The sequence below is a fragment of the Ochotona curzoniae genome, unplaced genomic scaffold (genome assembly GCF_017591425.1).
Source record: "Ochotona curzoniae isolate NIBS_2020 unplaced genomic scaffold, NIBS_Ocur_1.0 scaffold_3208, whole genome shotgun sequence".
Classification (NCBI taxonomy): domain Eukaryota; kingdom Metazoa; phylum Chordata; class Mammalia; order Lagomorpha; family Ochotonidae; genus Ochotona; species Ochotona curzoniae.
In genome coordinates, this window is record NW_024467106.1 from 7,471,550 (window position 1) to 7,494,963 (window position 23,414).

Consider the following 23,414-nt stretch of genomic DNA (forward strand, 5'->3'; position numbering starts at 1 on the left):
TCAAGCCTGGCCTACCCTTAAACCTGGCTTTCACATTGTTCAGCAGTTGCCAAGACTTAACCCAGCTTGTCCTATACCCACTCTGGCTCTCGCAAATGCCAGCGGGTGCCGGAGCTTAGCTCAGTCTGTCACACCCCAGACCCACTCCACACATATGCCGAGGTCTTTAATAAAAAAAATTAAAGATTTGTTTATTTGAAAGACAGAGCTAAAGAGCGAAAGAGAGAGAATCTTCCATCTGGGTCAGTCCCCAGATGGCCACCATGGCCAGTACGGGGCTAGGCCAAAGCCAAGTGCCAGAATCTTCTTCCACGTCTCCCACGTGGTAACAGGGGCCCAGGGAGTTGGACAGCCTTCTGCTGCTTCCCCAGGCTACAAGCAGGGAGCTGGGTGGATAGTAGAGCGGCCAAGACAAACCATTGCCTTCATAGGATGTTGTTACTTGGAGGTGGAATGTTAGTCAGTTCAGCCATCCCGCTAGACCCTAGTGATTAAATCTTGTTCTTACTTTTGCAAATACAGAAATTCTGAGGGGCAGGTGTTTGGCTTGTTAGTAAGATGCTCACATCTCATACCGGAGTGTGTGGTTCCAGCTCTTGCCAGTAGCCACCACAGGAAGCAGCAGGGCTGGCTCCTGCGGCAGGCATTGGGTTGTGAACCAGCAGAAAGGGTACATGCTCTACAGAGCCTCCTCTGCCTCCTGCAGTGAAATAACTGAGTCGTGAACTATTAATTATGTTTTTAATTTCAGTCTTCAAATGAACCCTGCTTGTGTCATGTTGCAGACCTTACTCCAACCCTAAGGTGGGCGTCTGACCATGACCCCTGTGCTCGGGCAGGCTCTGCTGACTGGAAGGTTTGCAGAGCAGGTCAGCCTTGGTCTGGGTGCACTGCCATGGCAGCGCCAGCCTGGGTGGCTTATGCCATTACTTGTGTTAAAAGCCTCTCCCTCCCTCTGCTTTCTGCAGGGCATTCTGCGTTTGGGGTGGGGTTAGGGATAATGGTTCTTACATAAACCTTGGGTCAATCTCCTGGTTAGAAACAGCGCTTTTTATTTCTTTTCCTCCTCCCTCTGGGGGCTGGCTTCTTTCCCATTTTTTAGGTCCTACCTTTGTCTGCTCTGCTGTATAAGTCACGGGGCTGCTTGGGAGCTCCCAATGGACACTGCTTTTTGCTCCTTGGCCTCTAGGCGCCCTCTGGGCACCCCCTAGGCCACTCAGCAGCTTAGATCCCACCAGCAGGTTGCTTTGCTGGTTTTCTTTTGGATCCTGCCAAGTGGGAGTGGCACAGCAGGTGGCGGGAGGGTCGGGCCTTTCCTGCTCTCTCACTTTGCTGTCAGATCTCAGTCTGGGTCTTCATCATTCCTTGCTGGTTGCCTTTACTGGGGTCACTCCATCACAACCCTTCCTTAAACCCTTCTCAGCGGCCCAGTTGGATGTTTTGTCTATTTCCTGCCAGGATGGTGCATGGCAGAAGATAATAATATTGATAATTCTTCATCTAAAGTTGTGCTTCAGAAAACTATTGAAACATCACCTGTTGGTTGTCTGCCTCTTCTTGTATTTATTTTTGTAGAAGAGAGTATGATGGGGAGAGAGAGGTTTCCTATCCCCTCTCTCCCTCCTGAGTTTCCTCAGCAGCTGCTCCTCTGGGTTCTTGCCCGTGGACAACAGGTAGGAACACAGCTACTTGAGCTAACCCTGCTTCCCTCCGCGTCCACCTCAGCAGGAAGCTGGTGTACAAGCCAGAGTTGGTCTTATCTGAACTGCTAGGCTAAAGACTCTGCCTTGAAGAACAACTTCACTGAGATGCTGTTCAAATATGATATCATTGAAAGTGCGTATTTCAGGGTCCCTTTTTAAAAAGCAATAAAAAACAGGTATGATACCTTGCAATAATTTGAGCCAAGACCTGTGTGAAAATAATTTATATCAAGTTTGTTTAATGACAATATTTTCAACATAAATGGAAAGAGATGCTGTTAACATTAAAAATTATGCAGAGAAAAATCAGTTCCCCAAATTGATCCCTGATTCATACTGTCCCCATTAGAATTCATTCAGGGTTTTCAGTAGAACTTGGTAACACTGATTTTTAAAGTTTACATGTGAGTACAGGGAGCCAAGACTGGACAAGGCACTCCCAAAGCCAGGGAGGCATGCTGACCTCACAGAGCTGTAGTGCTGAAAGGGCTGCTAAGTAGGATACAGAAAAAGACCAGTGGAGCAAAACTAGGGACAATTGGAGACTCGAATGCCAGTCTGTCCTACCAGTCACGATTTTGGTTGACTCACATTAAATTCGAAGGTCAGTGCTTCAATTTTTTCTAGAAGACAACACTTGTATGTGGATTGGTTTGGGGGCTGACCTTGTGGTGTAATGGATAAGCTGTACCTGCCGTGCTGACATCCCATATGGATGCCAATTCGAGTCCCAGTTGCTCTACTGGTCCAGCTCTGCTGAAGCACCTGGGGAAGCAGTACAGGATGGCCAAGTCCTTGGGCCCCTGCACCCACTAGGGAGACCAGGAGAGTGTTCCTGACTCCAGGCTCTGGCCTGGCCCAGCCCCAGCTGTTACAACTGTTTTGGAAGTAAACTAAGGATAGTTTTTTTTTTTTTTTCTCTTTCTCCCTTTATCTCTTTACCTCCTGCTCTTTTCAAGTATTTTGAGAGTAAACCAGCAGATGAAGGTGCTCTTTGTCTCTCTCCTTCCCTCCCTCCCTCCCTTCCTGTATTTACAACCATTTTGGAAGTAAACCCAGGAAACAAAAGTTTCTCTTTCTGTCTCTTTCTTTCTCTCTCACTCTCTCTGTTTCTCTGACTGTGCCTTTGGAATAAATAAACAAATCTTTTAAAAATAGGTTGATAAATTTGATAATGTTGATTATTAAAATCAATAAAAGAGGTGCCAAAGCACCAAGTAAGCCTACCGCCCTGACCTCAGTCACATCCTAAGTGGTTTTTAGTGGTGTGGTTCTTCTGAGACGTGACTATTTTAATTCAGTTCAGTGTAGCAGTAGACATAGCCAGCATGCTTAGACATGTGACACTCTTTCCTAGGCTTCTGTATAGATGCTGTGATCCTGTCAGGGTTGCACAATGCAACATGTTCAGATCCCTTCCCCTGAGACATGTACTCAGGACCTGGTTCATCTATTTACAGTTTGACAAAGAGGCTTGGCTCTAAGAAGCTGAATCCTAAAAGGCATTTTCAGCATTTATCCATTCATTGATTTGCAAGTTAGAATTACATAGAGAGAAATTGACTATCCACCCACTTATTCACTTCCCTATTAATGGACCAGTGGCCAGGCCTGAACCAGGCTGAAGCGAGGAGCCCTGGTCTTCCACATGGATGACAGGGCCCAAGAATAGGCTCACTTCCACTGCCTTCCTAGATGCACTAGCAGGGAGTTGGGTCAGGAGTGGAGCAGCCGGAACTCAACCTGGTGGTCATGGGAGGAGGGCACCAAAGGCAGCAACTTAATCTACTGTGCCACGGTACTGACCTTTGGTTAGCATTTCTTCCATGACCCCTCTTCCTTTAAATAATTTTTAAAAAATATTTATTTGTTTTTATTGGAAAGGCAGATATACAGAGAGGAGGAGAGACAAAGAGGAAGATCTTCTGTCCGATGATTCACTCCCCAAGTGAGCGCAACAGCCGATGCTATGCCCATTTGAAGCCGGGAACTAGGAACCTCTTCTGGGTCTCCCACGCGGGTGCAGGGTTCCAAAGCATTGGGCCGTCCTTGACTGCTTTCCCAGGCCACAGGCAGGGAGCTGGATGGGAAGTGGAGCTGCCGGGATTAGAACCGGTGCCCATATGGGATCCTGGTGCGTTCAAGGCGAGGACTTTAGCCGCTAAGCCACACTGCTGGACCCTAAATAATTTATTTTTTTAAAAGATTTATTTATTTTTATTGGAAAGTCAGATATATAGAGGAGAGAAAGAGAGGAAAATCTTCCAACCATTGATTCACTTCCCTGGTAACTGCAATAGCCAGAGCTGAACCAATCTGAAGCCAGGAGCCAGGAGCTTCTTCTGGGGCTCCCACATGGCTGCACAATGCCAAGGCATTGGGCTCTTCTCACATGCTTTCCCAGCCCACAAGCAGGGAGCTGGACGGAGTCCACTGGGATCTTAATGGCACCCATATGGGATCCTGGTGCATGCAAAGCAAGGACTTCAGCCTAGGCTACTGCGCCAGGTCCTACAGACACAGAATTAATTTTTTTACATGTTAACTGTACCACATGTTTTTTTAATCATAATTCCATCATGTGCCACATGTTTTAAACCCTGACATATCTCCTTCTAATAAAATAAAACCAAAATTTATCTTAGTGAAACAAGATACACTTGAAGACTTAAGTCTTCAAACATTATTGCACTTTTAACTTTCATAATTTGACAAAGCAGTCACAAAAGTATATGCAGTTAGGTATTTTGTTTTTCTTTTCTTTTTTTCTTTTTAACAAATTGATCAACTACCCAAGTGAAGCATGACAGCAAATATCTGAGGAAACAGAGACTTGGAGGTGGACCGAAGCAGTGCACCCTGGAGGGATAGCCTCTGGAGGGATGGCCTCGTCCTTGCATCTGCAAAGTCGACAGTTTCAGAACTATGGAAACCACTTGAGTGGCACCCTGGAGCCATGCGCATGGGGACCTGGGCTGACGTTGAGGCGCCATTCCCCAGGTGCTGGGGCTGTTGGGAGGTGGGTGTGGCTCCTCCCTCGTCTCTCCTTTCACCCAGATGTAGGAAGAAGGAAAAGATAAAAAGATAATGTAGACACAAAGGTCCTGGACCCTTCCCACCCTAATCAGCTGTGGAAACATCATCAAAAATAAAATTAAAAAAATATTTTTGAAATTATTATTGGAAAAGCAGAGTTACAAAGAAAGAGAAGCAGCGAGAGCTTCCATCCATTGGTTCAATCCCCAAACGGCCACAATGCCCAGAGCCGTAGTGGTATGAAGCCAAGAACCAGGAGCTTCTTCTGGATCTCCCTTATGGTCACAGGGCCCAAGCACTTGGGCCAACTTCTGCTGCTTTCCTAGGTCATTAACATGGCACTGGATCAGAAGTGGAACAGCAGGTACTTAAGCCGGCATCCATACAGGATACTGGCAAAACAGTCAGAGGTTCACCCCGCATGGCACCAGTGTGCAGGTTAATTCTAACAGACCCGAAATACATTTAAGTAGCCATGACTGTCCTGTGTGGTTTGTTAGGCATGGAGTTTTACAAACATGAGTTGTGTTAGCACTGACAGTTATCCTATGACAGTTATCATAGCAGCTGGGGTTATCATATCTTCTCCAGGTCACAGCAAGAATAGCCAATAGTGCGGTGGAACTTGCAGCCCATTCCTCTGTCGCAGCCTGGAGCTGACAGCCCATGCGTTTCACTATGCTTTTAGGCTGCTTTGGTGATCCACTGTCGGTCAGGATTTCTTCTGATAGCTCTGTGGAATGGATCCATGAGGGCAGCCTCAATAAAAATTGTCCATGCACGGCCCAAAGCCTTGGGACCCTGCACCCACTTGGGAGACCTGGAGGAAGTTCCTGGCTCCTGGATTCAGATTGGTGTATCACCTGCCATTGCGGTCGCTTGGAGAGTGAATCATCAGATGGAAGACCTTCCTCTCTGTCTCTCTTCCTCCATATAGCTGACTTTGCAATAAAAATAAAATAAATCTTAAAAAATATTGTCCATGCAATCTTCACCAACCCAGTAATAAGTGGCGCCTGGTCCATTCCTTGACAACAGACTGTAGGCTTTTAACGCAGCCATTTAGCACCGTGATTCTCAAGGTTGCTGTAGGTCACACCCTTCAGAATTGGGTGCCTGCCACTATCAGGGCACCCTGTGCAGTATGGAGAGCTGGCAATGCTGTCAGCAGAGGACCCTCGAGAGACAGCTCATCCCATCCAACTGCTCCTGGAGAGACTTCCCGGCCTCCATCCTGGCTGACCCGGTGGCAGCCAGCAGACAGAAAGGGAGGCTGTGCTTAGCATCTCTAAATTGCATCTTTCATCTTGAAGGATCAGTTAGTTGTGTCTTTTAGTCTTCAAAATTTTAGAATGTGTGGATTTTTTTTTCTCAGTTCTTCTGGCCACAAGCTCTTTTCTTCATTCATCTTTTTCTTGTGGTGTCTTACATGGAGGCCTAGTCACCTGCCAGTTCCCAGCTTCTTTGTGTAAACCCTCAGCTCCATCACTTACATTGTATTCCAAGCTGTCCCAGGCAAATGCGTTTCCATGTGGCATTGTGTATGTCATTATTTTCCCACCTCTGTGTGTGCTGACCTGTTACCCTGTCCCTGGGCCAGAGTTGCTAGGTTACTGACCTGCTGGTCCAGTGTCCATGCTGGCCCTTCTGAGCCAGGCTGCTGTGGCACATAACCAACTCCCAGGTTACAGTGCAGCTCCTTGCTTCAAGGAGGACTCCTCTCCAGCTCTAGTGTTACAAATCATCTGCGTTCCTGGGGCTCCACGGAAGTTCTCACTCCACGGTCCCTGAGAAGGAACAGCCCTAGGATGGTCTCATCTCAGAGGGAATGTGAAAATGCTAAACTGGCTCACGTCTGACATGTTCTGCTTGAACACATGGCCAGATATTCAGTGTTTATCTGAGAGGAAGGCTTATCTCCAAAAGACAGGCCCAAGGACACGGGCATGTGTTTCTTTTCTCAGCAGAGTGGGAGTTAATATACATAGAGTTTAGAAATTGTGCAGGTCATATTATTGGGTGTACAAATGTTGCGTTGTTGTGTGTGACCGTATTGTCTTCTCTCCCTGTGTTATGAGCATGCTCATGAATTCCACACTGTGTGATATTAACACCCCTGCTTTGAAGACAGAACGGTGTGTGTGTGTGTGTGTGTGTTCCTACATAGGAAGTGAGTTTCACAGAATGTCAAAATATGTCAATCTTACAACTAAAGATTAAATTAAAAACAAGGACAGCAAGAAGGAGGATTTAAAAATAGTTGCTTGCCCACCTCTAGGTGTGTTTCCTAAAGCAGGGGTTTCACACTGTTGAACTCTTAGCAGAGGATGAACTTGTGGCAGTTACCAGAGTGTGAGCAAGATCCCCTACAAGGATGAGAGAGCTGGAAACCCCATGGGAGAGGCGTTGATGAAGAACGGGGTCCCACTGAGAGAGCCGTTACTGCTCCAAAAGCTGCCTGGGTTTTTCTTTCCTTTTCATAACCAAAAAAAAGTTTATTTGTTTAGAAATCATAGTGACAGGAGCCAACATGGTAGCTCAGCAGGCCGATCCTCCACTTGACAGTGCCCACATCCCCACTTGGGTGCTTGTTCTAGTCCTGGCTGCTCCACTTTCAATCCAGCTCTCTGCTTACGGACTGGGAAGGTAGTGGCAGATGGCTCAAGTACTTGGGCCCCTGTACGCATGTGGGCGTCCTGGAGGAAGGTCCTGGTTCCAGGCTCCAGGCTCCGGGCTCCGGGCTCCCGGCTTTGGGTCGGCTCCAGCTGTTTTGGCTGTTTGAGGTGTGAAACAGCAGAGAGAAGATTGCTGTTTCTGTCTCTCCTTTTCTTTATAATTCTGCCTTTCAAATAAAAAAAATCTCTTTTAAAATATTTATTTTTATTGTAAAGTCAGATATACAGAGGAGGAGAGACAGGGGAATATATTCCATCCACTGATTCACTCCCCAAGTGACCACCACGGCTGAGCTGAGCTGATCCAAAGCCAAGAGCCATAGGCCTCTTCCAGGCATCCCATCTGGGTAATAGGCCCCTAAATACTTGGGTCATTCTCTGCTTCTTTTCTTGGGCTATCAGCAGGGAGCTTAGCTGGAGGTGGGGCAGTTGAGACATGAACGGGGGCCCACGGGGGATGCTGGCATTCCAGGTATCAGCTTTTTGCCCACTATGCCACACTGCTGGACCCTCTCTATTTTTTCTACTTAAAAAAGCCTGAGTGGTAAGTATTTCGTACCTAGCCAGTTTGAACCCATACCAAGACATGATTTCCAAATGGCGTATAAGATTTGAAATGAACACACACTTGTTTGTCGTTTCAGGGACTTGCCCCAGTATGGGCAGAAACAATGGCAGTCGTATTTTGGAAGGACCTTTGATGTTTACACCAAACTCTGGAAGTTCCAGCAGCAGCATCGGTAAAGGTGTTTTCCAGTTGCGGACATGTGGAGGCCCATCCCATAGTGGTCACAGTCTGTCTCATACCCCTTTCCCCTGCTTTTATCTTTGCCTTCCAAATGCTATCTTAATAACCAACATGAAAACATTTTGATTTTTTTTCCCATGTACTTAAGCCTTTTTAAGATGTAGTATTTTAAGCTGATCTTGAAGAAGATTCTAAGTCTGGCTGTAGGTGGGACAGTTCGTGCTTCATTCTAGAAGGCATGTTGGTTACTGGCCAAAGCTGTGGGGGGAGGGGCCATTGCTTCTCATTTCGTGACCAGAACTCAAAGTGGCTCCCTTTTGTGTTGTATCATACTTTAAATAGACATGTAATAAATGCTTTTCAAATCTGCTGGCATGATTATGTGGATATCTCATGGAAAATTCATGAGCTTTGCTAATCACAGATCTGATTCTTTCTGCAATGGATCACCTCTTAACTTTGCTTTCTTGTTTCCCATCTACAACAGACAAGTCTTAGATAATCGGTATGGCTTGAAGCGGTGGCAAATAGGGGAAATCGCTTCCAAGATCGGGCAGCTGTACTACCATTATTAGTAAGTGGCATTGGTAAGAATAAAGGTGTCGTCCTTACTCCCACCCAGCCTGCAAAGCTATGCAGAGCGTGCATCCCTGCTGCAGGCAAGCATGGCATCATGAAGATCAAAAACTCTGGATTGCTTTAAAATTTTTTTTTGCATCAAAATTGGTCTACTTTTTTAACTTCATTCTTGCAAAAAAATTTTGATGGAGCTTGGTAATCCTGCCCTTAAGTCAAGGAATGAAGACATATTCCTGGTGGGATGCTAAATCTCATTATCCAGAAATGATACCAGAGAGTTTAAAAAAAAAAAACTTGGATAATTTCTGTATAACTTTATAAAAAAATATTTCTCCTGCATTTTGGCATGCCATTTCCATTATTAAAATCACTCTCCCAGGCAGCATGCGTTCTCTGAAAGTGCCTTGTAAAACTATGAATGTTAGACAGAGAAACTGATGCATTGGCATCCCCTGAAGATTTCAATGGATTGCTCAGTCCAGTTCCGAGTTGCGGGAGGAATTAAGTGAAGCAGTGGGCCAAGGGATCAGTGATGCCGATGTGTGCTTAGGAGCGGCCGTCAAAGTGTGGTCTCGGGACCGGAGCAGAGGGGAGCACGCTTTTTGAGGAGTCCCTGCAAAGCGGGAGAATAATGTCTACTTTAGGTTGGCATCAAAAAAGGCTTGGGAGTCCTGGGGGTATTGTTATCACTCTACGTTTAGCAGTGACGTGCTGCTTTGCTGATCTCAGACTGTTCTCCCCATCCCCTCGTGTAGAGGAGCAAAGCAGCATGAAGCAAGCGTCTCTCCTGGTTCACAATGCTTCTTGCCTTGCAGCTTACGCACTTCTGAGACCAGCTACCTGAATGAAGCTTTCTCCTTCTACTCGGCCATCAGACAGCGATCTTACTATTCTCAAGTCAACAAAGAAGACAGGTATGCCTCTCTTTTGCTCCAAGGATAAACCTCAGAACGTTCCATCTGTGTGGCAGTCAGACAAGCACATGACAGGCCCTCTAGAGCATGCAGAAGTGAAAGTCACGTGAAAGTTGTATATAATGTAGATGTTGAGACAGGTGTCATGGTGCCAGGCTCGAGCCAAAGCCCACAGGAGGGCTGGGAGTTATTTCTGTGTAAGAGACTGGGGTCACACTGGTTTCCTAGAGGCAAAACTACCACCAAGTAAGGTCCGGCTGACACTCTTCTTCCTATTTAGTCTGCAATCTTAATTCATACGTCTTCAAAAGCCTTTTGACAGCTGTCCTGCAGGACAAGGAGAAGACTGCTCACTTCTGCAGTTTCAAAGTTTCTTTCGTAAACCCAATAGGTTTTTGCAGTTGGTTAGCCAGCCTACTGAAAAACAGACTAGCCAATTATGTAGAATGCATTCATTCCCCATAAGAATCTATTGAAGAAATACTGCCGACTCTGTGGCAGATGCTTGGGTAGGAGAGGCAAAAAAAAAAAAAAAAAAAAAAAAAAGGCAGGCCTGTCCCTTTCAGAAGATTGTCTTTAAGTAGGAACCACAGACACATCTGTACAAGAAGATTGCAATGTTATTAATTCCAGATGAATGTGGAACTGTGGGAGGCTGTGTTGCTGGCATTCTAGGAATTGTTGGAAGAGAAAGTTCAAGGTCTGGATGTTCTCTGTCCTCCCAGCCACAGAACTCATAGTGCGTAGTGGAATGATCCTCTCAGCCGTGGAGGAACGAGTAGCTTTGGCGTGTTTCTCAGGAAGCGTGTTGGAAGCTTCCTAGCCGAACAGCCACATTTTGGGGGAAGTCCCAGTTTTGTAAAAAAATCGACTTTTGTTTCCTGTACGTCTTGTTCAAGCTTGTCTAGGCTTGATACAGGATAGAGCGGAGATGTTAGACTCTCCATTTTCCTCTGATGTCTTGTTGTCAGTCTCGGACTTCACCTTCTGTCATTTTGGTTGGTTACTTTGTTCTCAGTGTTCATGATGGCTGCTTCACATTCCCCTCCAACTCTAATTCTTTTCTTTATTTTGCGTCCATGTTACATAATTTGTCTTAATTCTTGATGCAGTGAAAAACAAGAAAAAAATCCAAAAGGCTGTGCCACATTTTATCAGCATTCAGAATACATCCAGGCAGAGAACTATTTTAAGCAATAATAAAATATTTTGTGTAATTCACTTTTCTGCATTTTCTGCTCCAAAAGGAAAATTGGCCTTGGCCCCCTCACTTAAAGCCCAACAGCGTGATTTATTGCAGTCGTTTTCTGCACTAATAGCAAGTACCATACCTGAACTGCTTCCCTTTGCTGCCTTCTACAGCAGGACAGCTTAACAGAAGTAGACTTATTTAGAAGCAGGATGACAAAAAAAATCTGCTTTGAGCCAGTACAGTGGAATCAAGGGGTAATCCAGCATGTGCAAATCTTGACCTTGTTCTCTGCGCTTGGGCTTTGTTTGGTGGGGCGGAGGGCATTGTGGGTGAGTTCTTCGCTCACGTAGAGATGCCAAAGTAACAACCAGCAGCAGTCAGCAGATAAATCCCAGCGTTTCACAGTTCATTTAAAAGGCAGAAGTCTTCTCTCTGTGAAAAGGAGCAAGTTCCCTTCTTCTGCACTGTCGCAGCACCTAAGGATTCTGTGCAGGAGGGTTGCTCCCAGCAGTCAGCCCACACAGTCCTTCCTCCTGGCTATGGCAAAGCCTGCTCTGTTTAGACAGCCAGGGCTCACCCTGGGCAGAGTCACACCTGGAGGAGGTGAGGCTCCTAAAGACGCCTGCGCTTGTGGGAGACGTGGCCGCTGGCTGTCTGGAGGAACAGTTTCCCAGGCAGATGGGTAGCTCAAGAAGCCCTGTCTTAATAGCAGCAGACCTGCAGGTTGGACAAAGGGGGGAAGCTTGCAAAGAGTGCATGCTGACATTCGTGTTGACAGTTTGGACGTCGTTGTAAGGTGGAAATATGCATGTAAAATGGACAGCATTGGCCCTTGTTGATGATGGTTGGAGAATGCAGAAAGCTGCTCCCTCTTCGGCTTCCACAGTTGGGTGTGGAGGCGGCCCTTGGGCTGCGGGCTCTTGGACGTGGTTGGGATGGCTGCTTATATGTGTAAGTGCATAGCAGTGACACATTTCATCTGTGATTTGCTGCTATTTAGCACAATGGCTCTTACCGGCCTCTGTGTGGTGGTCTCGTACGGCGTTGGCAAGCTACGACCAGAATACAAATTGAGTCCTTGCTGCTGTAGCACTGCCTTACTGCTTAAAATTGATTTTACCTTTGGGAAGGGTTTTTTAAAAAAAGAAAAAAGGGAACGCACAAATGTGTTACAGTTACCAAATATGGCCTTCAAAGCTAAAAATGTTTACTATCTGGCACTCCATAGAAAGTGTGGTAGTTGTGTAATCCTGAAGGGTTTGTGTACTGAGGATGTGGTTGCTGTTGTACCTGTTACTGTTGTCAATCAAAAATTAGAGGATGAATGCTACAAATATGAATTCCCCTCGTCCTTTTACCAGTTTTCTCTCTGTTCTGAATCCCTCCTTTTTTGTGAAGCTTAATTTGAAAGTTGAGAGTTACAGAGAGAAGAGGAAGGGAAGACAGAGAGGAGAGAGGCCTTCCATCAGCTGGTTCACTCCCAAAGTAGCTGGAACAATCAGGACTTAGGCCAGGCTGAAGCCAGGGGCTTCATCCAGATTTCTCATTTGTGTGGGCCGCCTTGCATTGCTTCCCTAGACCAGTAGCTGGGAGCTGGATCGAACTAGAAGCAGCTGAGGCGTGATCTGGTGCCCACAGGGGATGCTGCAGGTTCCGCAGATGGCTTTACCTGCCACACCCAGCCCCAAGCCCTGCATTTACTTCAGTGTTCTGGTGTACTAGAGAACCTAAAATCTCGTCTGTTCCACAGCCCAGAAATCTTGCATTAACGAACCATCCCTTTGTATGAATAGCTCGGGTGTCAGGGAAGCAGGGAAACCCCAAATGCTTTGGGGACCCTGCAGAGGATGGTTAGTTCTGTTGCAGAAGAAAACTAGGAAGAGAAAAGCTAGAACTGCAAGAAGGACTGTGGCTAACAGAGGTTAGTAAAGTCAAAGGGACAAAATCCTAGGTAGCAATAACCCAAACAAAGGAAGGGGAGAAGGAATTACATCATTGTGATAAGATCCACTTGGTATTGGAAAGAGGTCTACAACAGGTACAGATACTTGTTAAAACACTGAGAAAAAGATTTTTAATAAATGTGATTTAATGAGTGTGATTTCAGAAAATGAAGAGAGCAGTAACACATGATAACCATTACCATAGAAAGCAGGAAGGAAAATGAATCCAAGAAAAGGATGAGTAGCACAAAATAACAAAGTTGGAACAAGTCGAAAGGTAGTACTATTCATAGTAAGTGAAGTCAGTCCCCTCTTCCCAGTGAAAAGACAGTACACCTAATGGAAAAAATCAGTAACAAAGTGTTTCTAAGAAACCCTCCAAAGATGGCAGGTACACAGGAAACAGTGAATGAGCCTGAAGCTAATGGGACGAGATGCCTTCGTTGTCTAGGTAGTGTTCCGGCCCTGGAAAACTGTAGAAATGACCGGCACACACCCCATTCCTGAGCCGAGCGGGCGTTTTCTGTTCTTGCCTAGGCCCGAGCTGGTGGTAAAGAAGCTGCGATACTACGCGAGGTTCATCGTGGTCTGTCTGCTGCTCAACAAGATGGACGTGGTGAAGGACCTGGTGAAGGTGAAGGCCCCGCCGCCAGTCCGGTGCAGATGGCTTGTTCTGGAAAAAGCAGAGTATACACATTTCGGAATGGTCATGAGAGTATTTTCCAGCTCCGCATGTTTCCAACACATGTAGCACTCCTCAGAAATGATTATCTCAGTTCCTTGCTTTTGCCTCTGAAAAAAAATTTTTTTATTTCACAGCTGGGGGCAGGGGAAAAATATTTAAGAATTTTTTTCACAGCCTTGAGAATAAAACTTGGTTTGAGAAATGTTTGACAAACATAATGTTTCACAAAGTTATTGTGAATGAAGTTTAGTTTTTCCCTCCCTCAGCATCCTTCTTCCGTCAGTCATTCAGAGCGCTGAGTCAAGTGTGTTCAGAATCCACTTGACGTGTATCCAGTCTGCATGCTGGATTGAGATTGCAACTGCAGCCAACAATTTCAAAGGCGTGCTTGTTGGTCTCTCATACTCAGGCATCATGTGCCTGTCTCGCCGAGGCCATCATAGACAGCTCTGCATGCTTTTCTCTTGTCCTCCAAGCCCACTTACTATTTAGGACCATTCCCCAAAAAGCGTTAAGTGCAGATACGATGGGGTGCTATCAGACTCCGCTGCCGAGATAGCTGTGCGTAGACAGCGGGCCTCCACACAGAGCTTACTTGAGGTGTGTTGTTCCGGCCTTTTGTGGAAACACATCATGCAGGTTTCACTGTTTTTGGTTATAATCAACATTGTGCACTAAATCAGTCTCAAGCAACTGTGTATGTGTCTGTCAAGAATACGGCGCAATACAGCCATGCCTTTTTACGGGTTTTTTTGTTTTGTTTTGTTTTTTCCTTAAAATGACCCTTTTTAATTGCGATATTTTAAAATCCAGGAATTGTCAGATGAAATTGAGGATTATACTCACCGCTTTAATACCGAGGATCAAGTGGAGTGGAACTTGGTGCTTCAGGAAGTGGCAGCTTTCATTGAGGTCAGTTTTGGTAAACTTGGGTGAGTGTGTGGCTGTAAGGCAGGCGATCGTGACTGGGGCGTGTGTGTCAAGAAGCAAGGGCTTCCATCATTCACTTCTCCCCGCCCTGTTCTTCAGGCAGACCCCGTGATGGTCCTGAACGATGACAATACCATAGTTATCACCTCCAACCGCCTGACGGAAACAGGGGCCCCACTGCTGGAGCAAGGCATGATTGTGGGACAGTTATCGCTGGCAGATGCACTCATTATTGGTAATTGTAATAATCAGGTAAAGAATTGTGAAGGAAATTATGCTTAAAATTCCGGTGGAAAAATAGTGCCTTTCATGTTCACAGTCACCTGTTAGGAAATGGTGAATTGTGTTATATGTCCAGGTGGCATGGAGTATAGACATGGTAACAACTTAGGAAGGGAGACATGATACCTTAAGTGAATTGATCTGGAAACAATTATTTCACAGATGTTGGAATGTGATAATACATATGTATGCATAGTATTGGGGGAAAATATCTTACCAATTAAGACCGAGTTGTGGGGGATTTTAAGTATCTTCTTTGTAACTATAAACTCCATAATTTCTGTATATTACTTTCAAAAATTCAAAGAAGGGAAAGGTTAGTTTCTGTTTTTGTTTTATGAAAAAGTTACAAGAGGGAAGGTGAGACACAACCGAGGAGAGATCTTCCATATTTTGGTTGTCCAGATCCTCTGGTGCAGGGCCAGGCTGAGTCCAGCAGCCAGGAGCTTCAGCCAGGCCTCCCACAGTGGGTGCAGGGGCCAAGCCTGGCTCTGCAGGCAGGTCTCCAGCTGGGTGTCAGAGCCCCTGGCAGTTGAGCTGCCATGTGCTGCCTGCCACGGTGTATTAGCAGGAAGCTGCAACTGGAAGCAGAGATGCCAGAACTTGGTCTGGCATTGCTCCCCTTACTTTTAATGAAACCTCTTTTATAAATTAGGGCTTTTTCTTCTTCCTTCTTTTAAGAAATCGTTACAGTGGTCATGGTTGTTTTCTTGTATGCAGTCTCCCAAGGCTTTGGGTCGTCCTCTGCTGGTTTCCCAGGCCACAGACAGGGAACTACATGGAAAGTGGAGTAGCTGGGACACAAACCATCACCCACATCAGATCACGGCACGTGCAAAGCAAGGAGTTAGCCACTAGGCCATTGTGCCAGGCCCTGGTGTACTCTTTTTGACATGAAAATAGTGTAAGAGAAGTGGTTATAGGGCTGGCCTCATGGCACAGTTGACATGAGCTAAGCCTCCATCTGTAGTAGTGGCATCCCATATGAGAACCAGTTGAGTCCAAATTTATCCAGTCCAGCTACCTGCTACTTTACCTGGAAAAGCAATGAAAGTTGGCTCAAGTACTTCGGTCGCTGCATGCATGTGGGAGGCTTGGACAGAGTTCCAGGCTCTTGGCCTCAACCTTGCCTGGTCCTGGTCATTGTGGCCATTTGGGGAGTGAACCAGCAAATGGAAGAAACAGAGCTGACTCTCTCCCTCTTTCTGTAACTCTGCCTTTCAAATAGACTATGGGATGGAGGGGGTAGGAGGGAAGTAGCTGTGTGACAAGTGTCTGGCCCTGTGCAGTGGTTCAGGTCATGCTTTATTGAGCCGTCAACCATATTTGGAAAATTTCAGCTTCATAAACTTTGCTTGCTTAAATTTGAATTGAGGAGAATTCCAATTTTTATTTATTCTGGTTAAAACTGCAACAAATGAATTAGGTGTTTGAAACTTTAGTGAATAACCCTTCATAAATAGATTATTGCTTGGACTAAACACTTCTTTTTTTATTTTATAGAAACAGATACTTTAAAAATTCTCATGTGCCTACCTTAAGTTCTATATAAATATTTCTCAAAATAGATAAGGATACCTTGTTAAAACCACAACATGCCAGCATGTGTTGAAGGGATTGTAAAATAGTGCTTACAACCCAATTTCAGTCTGATTCACCAAAAGTTAATGTAAATGTAGAAGCTGATACAGTCTCTGTGTTTTGCAACTGCTTTTGTTTTTAAAACTGAAAATAAAGCTGAGGCTAAGTAGAGGTGTCGAGGTGGAGAGGTGTGTATCAACACAAATATTAAACGTGCTGATGCAGGATCTGAACAAGCACTTTGGGGGATCGCCAGAGAGTTCTTCCAACCTGTTTGTTTTCATAATGAATTCAGAATGATGCCCTGCATAATTAAGTGCATGTGAGACATCAGGACTAAACACGTGCTGCTAAAGAGTTGAGAGTCTCCTGGCTCCAATCGTGACCACATGTGCTTTGTTTACAGGTGAAGTTCAGCGAACTGACCGTTGACATGTTCCGGATGTTACAAGCCTTGGAGAGGGAGCCCATGAACTTAGCTTCCCAGATGAATAAGCCAGGAATGCAGGTGACCTTCTCTTGCACTTGGGTCCTTCGGGGAATGCAGCCTGTTTCTCAGCCAGTGCTGTCCACACGAATAGAGAGTCCCCTTGGTGGGACCTCAAGGCAGTCAGAGGAATTTCAAGTCCTGAGGGTGTTTGGTACAGGGTAGCAAAACTCAGCATCGACAGTTCCTGCATTGAATGGAGCCCATATGATAGTGTTTTCTCTGGGAAAATGTAGGAATCGGGCGACAAGCCGACCCGACGAGAAAACCCGCACAAGTATCTGCTCTACAAGCCGACCTTCAGCCAGCTGTACACGTTCTTAGCAGCGTCTTTTAAGGTATGTGTGCCCCAAGTGGAGTGTGAGAGTCTGTGCACTGAAAGTTGGGGTCAAGAGTTTAAGTAGAAGCTGGTACTATGGTATATTGGGTAAAGCCACCACCTGTGGGCTAGCACCCGCTATGGGCCCCGGTTGGATTCTGGGTTGCTCCAGTTCTGATCTAGCTCCCTGCTAATATGTCTGGGAAAGAAATAGGGGATGAGCCAAGTTTTTGGGCTCCAGAACCCATACAGAAGACCCGGAAGAAGCTCCTGGCTACTGGTTTCAGATCGCTCAGCTCCAGCCATTTGGGGAGTGAACCCATGAATGGAAGGTCTCTCCTCTCCCTCCCTCCCTTCCCCTCTCTTTCCCTCTGTAACATTGCCTTTTAAGTAAATAAGTAAATCTTTACCAGAAAAAGTTTAAGTAAAATAGGAAAAATGAAGAACTGTTTTGACTGTTCCTCCCATTAATGAATGGGAACATCAAGTGCCATTCTGCCTCCAGGCGTTTGTCACTGCACTGCTGCTACTTTGATGCAGTGGCCAACAGACCTGAGTGTGCAGGCGTGTGATCTCTGCCACATTTTGTCATTTGAACCAACTGGGAGAATCAGAATTCCTCCTAAAACCCTCCCTCCACCGCATCCCACCCACCTTTAGCCACGACTTCCTTTTGGAGTGTTTGGAGAGTATTCTCCAAATGCTGAGGTTTAGTAACAGAGTGTCTTCGCAATATGTGGCAGTTGTTCTGGATTGTAGATTGTGAATGACTTGGTGCAGTGTAGATGGTGTACCTCAGTCCATCAAGAGTGATTGTTTACAAGAGGGGAAGTGGTTGACTTGGGTTCCTGTTTCCTTGACAACGTCCTTGTGAAGTCTGAATGCCGCTGGGCAGCCCTTCCTGCAGGTCGGTTTGTATGTGTGATTATCTGTCATTTCAGGAGCTGCCTGCCAACAGTGTGCTTCTGATTTACCTGTCTGCCACCGGTGTTTTCCCCACAGGTCGTTCTGATAGTGAAGGTACAATAAAGGAATGCTCCCTGTCGTGAGCAGGGCTTGAATTCTCTTTATTTTCTACAAGACAATGGCTCGTAGCACACAGACCCTCGCAAGACTGCCAGCAAGGCTTCCAAACTTTGCAGCCTGGCCTATTTATTAAATTTGGCAATCTTGCAGATACCCCAGTCTGTTGTATTTGATGGCAGATTCTGTCTTGAAGTACAAAAAATCATTGGATAATTTAGCTATTAAATGCATGCTTTTGCTATCAAATCTGCTAAAAGCATTGTAGAAATATGTGTAACACATCACACATACACATATACTATATTTATTTTATATGTGCCTGTGTGTATATATATATATATATGTATATAATATATGCATCTTGAATTTGAGAAGTATGATGGTAGAATCAAGCCGGTAGAATGCTTCTCATCACAGGAAGATATGCTCAGTGGCTGCCCCACGGCCAGACGTCCTTGTAGAAATCAGTACAGTTTTGTAACTGGAAGTTCAAGTCCTTGTGAAAGATGTTGTTCTCTGTCCTTTCCTCTTATTTATTTTGGATTCAGTCTATACAATATTGGGATGTTATTTCAGAATAAACCCTCAAAACTGTCCAGAAATCAATGAGTAAATGAGTCAAAAAGGCAATTAATACTTTATCTGGGGAAAAACATTTCTTGACATCTGTGACGTTTTCCTCTTCATCTGTTTGTTGAAATCTGCATTCCTTTATAAAGCGCATGACCCTGCCATCTTCCCCGCATGACCTCCAGATTCTCTTAAAATGTTAAAAATGAAAGCAAAGTAGATCTTGGTAGCCCTTCTCTTGCAGTGACTATTTTTTTTTAAAGAGATAGAATACAGCATTTAATGTTGAATGGGATTCAGAAATCTTACGTTTTTTAGGTTTTGCTTGTAACGAGGTTAGTGATTCTATTTATAAATACCTATTTCTGTGGTTTTCCCTGCCTAACATGTTGGTCTCTTATTTCTCCTTTGTTCATTGCAGTGTAGGTAATAAACAAGTCGTACCGTGAGAGAGATTACCCCAACACACCACTATCGCCTTGTTTACCTAATGCATAATGACAAGTTTACCTAATGCGTAATAGCCAATGGGGAAAGACTCATCAAACCCAGAGTTAAAGTCGCTGATATAATTATGATAACAAAGGATTCTGCACATATTACATCTTGGCAGTGTTTTTTGGGAAAATCAAAATTTGTCAGAATTTTCTAATTCTACTTTTTTTTTCTAAATTTTGCACTTAGTCTTATTTGAGATCATATTTTTAAATGATGAAAATTCCCACCTGCAGCTTTCTTTGTAGAATCATCTTGCTTAAAGCTTGAGGCCCTTTGCACATCCAGGTCTTCCATCTTTGGTTTCCTGGAGTCCTGGGATGCTGTAGCCTCTTGTTTGGTTTCTCGCAGTAAGCCAAGTGAAGAGCTGATGAATGACCACATTTCTAAAGGGCTGTTGATCAGGAAACGGGCAGAAGTCATTCAATATTCCATTAAATTAATTTGAAAATGCCTTCAATGTTTTGTGAGTGTCTTGCACTTCCTTGAGTGAGAGGGTCGCCCCATGTGCTGTGTGGGAATGGCAGTACCAGCACTCCAGCTGAAGCCTGGGATTCCTCCCTTTGTTTTACAGGCCCTTATGACTTCGGAGGCGTGCTTACCAACAGTAACCGGGATATCATCAATGGAGATGCCATCCACAAACGGAATCAACCCCACAAGGAGATGCACTGGTATGTGCTCTGCGCGCTCCCCCTTGTAGAAGAACCATAGCATGCTGGCTTGCTCTCTTGTAAATTATGCAATGAAATGGGGCTTGTCTCTAGCACTAGGAAACTTCCAAGTTTACTATGATTAATAGCACCTATTTGGGTTCCAGTAATATTTTAGGCTCTCCTTAGCCCAGGATATTAGTATTAGGGGCTTCTGCTCATTGAACAAATTCTTTATAGAGTATCCATTGTGTGTCAGGCTGTGTGATCACTGGGGATGTGTCAGGGAACAAGGTTCCATGCTAGTTGGAGACAGGAAGTGCATGCATAGATAAATACTGCTCCGACACATGATGTGTTAGTGTCTGTGCCACCTGCTCACGTACGGCTCTGCTGGGAGGCTGCAGCACTGGTGAACCCTGCGGGGTGAGCTCCAGTAGGACTGTGCCTGTGAAGGGTTTGTTCTTTTTTATGTGTTTGTTTGTTTGTTTGCTTGCTTGCTTATCTTTTAAAAGATTTTATTTTTATTGTAAAAGCAGAGATACAGAGAGCAGGAGAAACAGAGAGAAAGCTCTTCTGTCCAATGGTTCACTCCCCAAGTAGCCGCAATGGCTGGAGCTGAGCCAATCCGAAGCCAGGAGCCAGGAGCTTCTTCTCGGTCGCCCACTCAGGTGCAGGGTCCAAAGGCTTTGGGCCGTCCTCTGCGTTCCCAGGCCACAAGCAGGGTGCTGGATGGGAAGCAGGGCTGCCAGGATTAGATGCGGTGCCCATATGGGATCCTGGCACATTCAGGGCAAGGATGTTAGCCACTAGGCTATCGTACCTGGGGGTTTATTCTTTTACCAAGTAGCACCTTCACAGCTTTGGCCCTTAACCACTCTGGAGTTTCTGTATCTGAGAGATAGCAGCCTGATTACAAAGAAAACTCGATATGTGCAAATTTTACATTTTTTAAAACATTTATTCAGTCTTTATTGGAAAGGCAGATATACAGACAAAAGGAAAGACATAGCAGTCTTCCATCCATTGGTTCACTCAGCCACAATGGCCAGACCTGAGATGATCCAAAGCCAGGAGCCAGGAGTTTCTCATGGGTCTCCTACATGGATGAATCTGGGCCATCCGCCACTGCTTCCCTGGGACATCCGTAAGGAGCTGAATCAGAAGAGAAGCAACCAGGAGTAGAACTGGTGCCTGAGCAGGATGCCATCACCACAGTCCGAAGCATAACCTATTACGTCATAGTGCCAGACCCGAAACCATGTTTTGAATAATGCTTCTTGTAAAAATCTCAACTATTGGAGCCCAGCATGATAGCCTAGTGGCTGAAGTCCTCACCTTGCTACACTGGGATCCCATATGGGCGCCAGTTCTAATCCTGGCAGCCCTGCTTCCCATCCAGCTCCCTGCTTGTGGCCTGGGAAAGCAGTGGAGGACGGCCAAAGGTCTTGGAACCCTGGACCCATATAGGAGATCGAGAAGAGGCTCCTGGCTCCTGGCTTCAGATCGGCTCAGCTCCAGCCATTGCGGCCGCTTAGGGAGTGAATGATGGATGGAAGATATTCCTTTCTTTCTTTCCTCTCTGTATATCTGCTTTTCCAATAAAAGAAAATTGTTTTAATGTCAACTGTTAATGATTAGGGAAGGGAGAGCTTCCACGTGGATTTGTTGAGTTGCATGTCTAGTGGCTAGAGGTCGCCCTTAGTTGTAAATTACTTGCTCAGAAACCATAATCAGCATTTTAAAAAGTGTAGAACGTTGCTAATCATCAGGGAAAGCAAACGAAAAGCACAAGCAGGCATCACCTGTCACTGTGAGGATGGCTGTTTCCCAGAGGACCAGAGAGATGTCCCGTAACATCCAGGGTTCAGTTCCCACATCCAGCTGCTGATGACAGCACCTGCTAATGCCAACCCTGTGGCAGGGAGTGGTGTCAGTAAGGGTTCAGTTGATTGGGTTCCTACTACCCATGAGGAGGAGCTGGGCCGTGTTCCCAGCACCCCTACCTCCCTCACCCCTGCTAGGGTAGAGCAGGGTCATTTGTGGGCGTTTGGGGAGTGAGGCAGCAGATAAAAGGTTCCCTCTTCTTCTCCCTCCACTATACTCCCTTTCAAATAAACAAATTAACAAACATTAAAACTTGACTTTTAGTACCTTGTATGTATATATAGAATGAAGTGTTCGTTATGCTAAGGGAAATAAGCTACACAAGGAAAGACAAACTGACAAACCCTGTGCAGTCTCACTTCTGTGTGGAATCTGAAAAGTTGAACTTGGGGAGCAGAAAGAATGATGTTTGCCCACAAGTGGAGAGTAGGGCAAGAGGGGAGACCTTGGTCAAGGCCAGCAGCTTGTGATTCCTGGCCAGCTGAAGACGGGAGGTGGCTGGAGTCAGCAGCCCCATGGCATGTCCTGCACATCTGCTCAGAGTGGATCGCAGGTGTCACACACAGTGGTCTTGTGTGGGGGTGGAGGTATTGATTCGCGTGGTCATGGTAATCACTAGGCAGGAATATATCAAATCAAAATGTGAATATCAGCAGTTATTGTTTTCAATTGAAAAAACTGTACTTGAATTACATATTTTAAAATTTTTATTTGCACATTTTAAAATTTAAAAGTTGCATATTTAAAAAATATGAAAACATTGAATTTTGATGTTGCTGCTCATTGACATGACAGTTCATTATATGCTGCGTTCATTTACATTAATATGTATATGTACGTGTTTATATGTACATACACACATTGTCCTGTGAAAGAGCTGGCATCAAGATTCTGGCTGCCTCAGTCAGGGGCTCTCAAATGCCTGGGCCTGCACTTCAGCCTGGGGTCCACCCGATGGCCTGTGGGCAGGTGATGCTGTGTCCACCGGAAGTCCTCAAGGTGATTCTGACGTGCGTCTCCAGAGGAAATGCAGAGGAGCAGAGAGGTTTCTGTACTCACTGTTGACAATGAAGTGCAGCTTGAAATGTCAAACATCTGCAAAAGGAAGACTCAGGGATGGACTACTATGTGTTACTGCCTTTTGATTTCAAAACATTTTCATTAAAGGAGCTCTGAAATGTGGGGCAAGTTCTATATGCCAGCTTCTGAGGTTTCCACGCCATATCTAGCCATCTCGAAATATATTAGGCCTCTCTTTAGTTTAGACCTTGGTGAGTCCTATTCAAATAAAAGTAGCTTGACCATTTTTTAGTATATAAATAACTTTTGGGCCTTTGTCATCTTTGTGCTGTGATGAAAAAAGAGTGAAGAACCTCAGGCATAGGGCGTCTGGGCCGTGGCCAGTGAGTGGACGAACCTCGGGCCTAGGGCGTCTGGGCCGTGGCCAGTAAGTGGACGAACCTCGGGCCTAGGGCGTCTGGGCCGTGGCCAGTGAGTGGACGAACCTCGGGCCTAGGGCGTCTGGGCCGTGGCCAGTGAGTGGACGAACCTTGGGCCTAGGGCATCTGGGCCGTGGCCAGTGGGTGACGCTGTTGTTGCTTGCTGTTTTCCCAGCCTTCATCCTGGAGACCTGTATCCTTTCACCAGGAAGCCTCTCTTCATCATTGTGGATTCATCCAATAGCGTGGCCTACAAGGTGAGTTCTGTCG

General features: G+C 45.6%; 1 protein-coding gene across 1 annotated transcript in view; it reads left to right on the forward strand.

Annotated features, from left to right (window-relative positions):
- SCAI (suppressor of cancer cell invasion) overlaps window positions 1-23,414 on the forward strand; it is a 132,253-nt gene that overhangs the window by 85,282 nt on the left and 23,557 nt on the right. Inside the window, exons 4-14 of the mRNA XM_040962981.1 lie at window positions 8,059-8,154; window positions 8,650-8,736; window positions 9,557-9,655; window positions 13,328-13,424; window positions 14,289-14,387; window positions 14,505-14,657; window positions 16,675-16,776; window positions 16,992-17,093; window positions 18,016-18,094; window positions 19,740-19,839; window positions 23,320-23,401. Of these exons, the coding sequence (XP_040818915.1) occupies window positions 8,059-8,154; window positions 8,650-8,736; window positions 9,557-9,655; window positions 13,328-13,424; window positions 14,289-14,387; window positions 14,505-14,657; window positions 16,675-16,776; window positions 16,992-17,093; window positions 18,016-18,094; window positions 19,740-19,839; window positions 23,320-23,401 (1,096 nt within the window). The remainder of the gene's footprint in view (window positions 1-8,058; window positions 8,155-8,649; window positions 8,737-9,556; window positions 9,656-13,327; window positions 13,425-14,288; window positions 14,388-14,504; window positions 14,658-16,674; window positions 16,777-16,991; window positions 17,094-18,015; window positions 18,095-19,739; window positions 19,840-23,319; window positions 23,402-23,414) is intronic.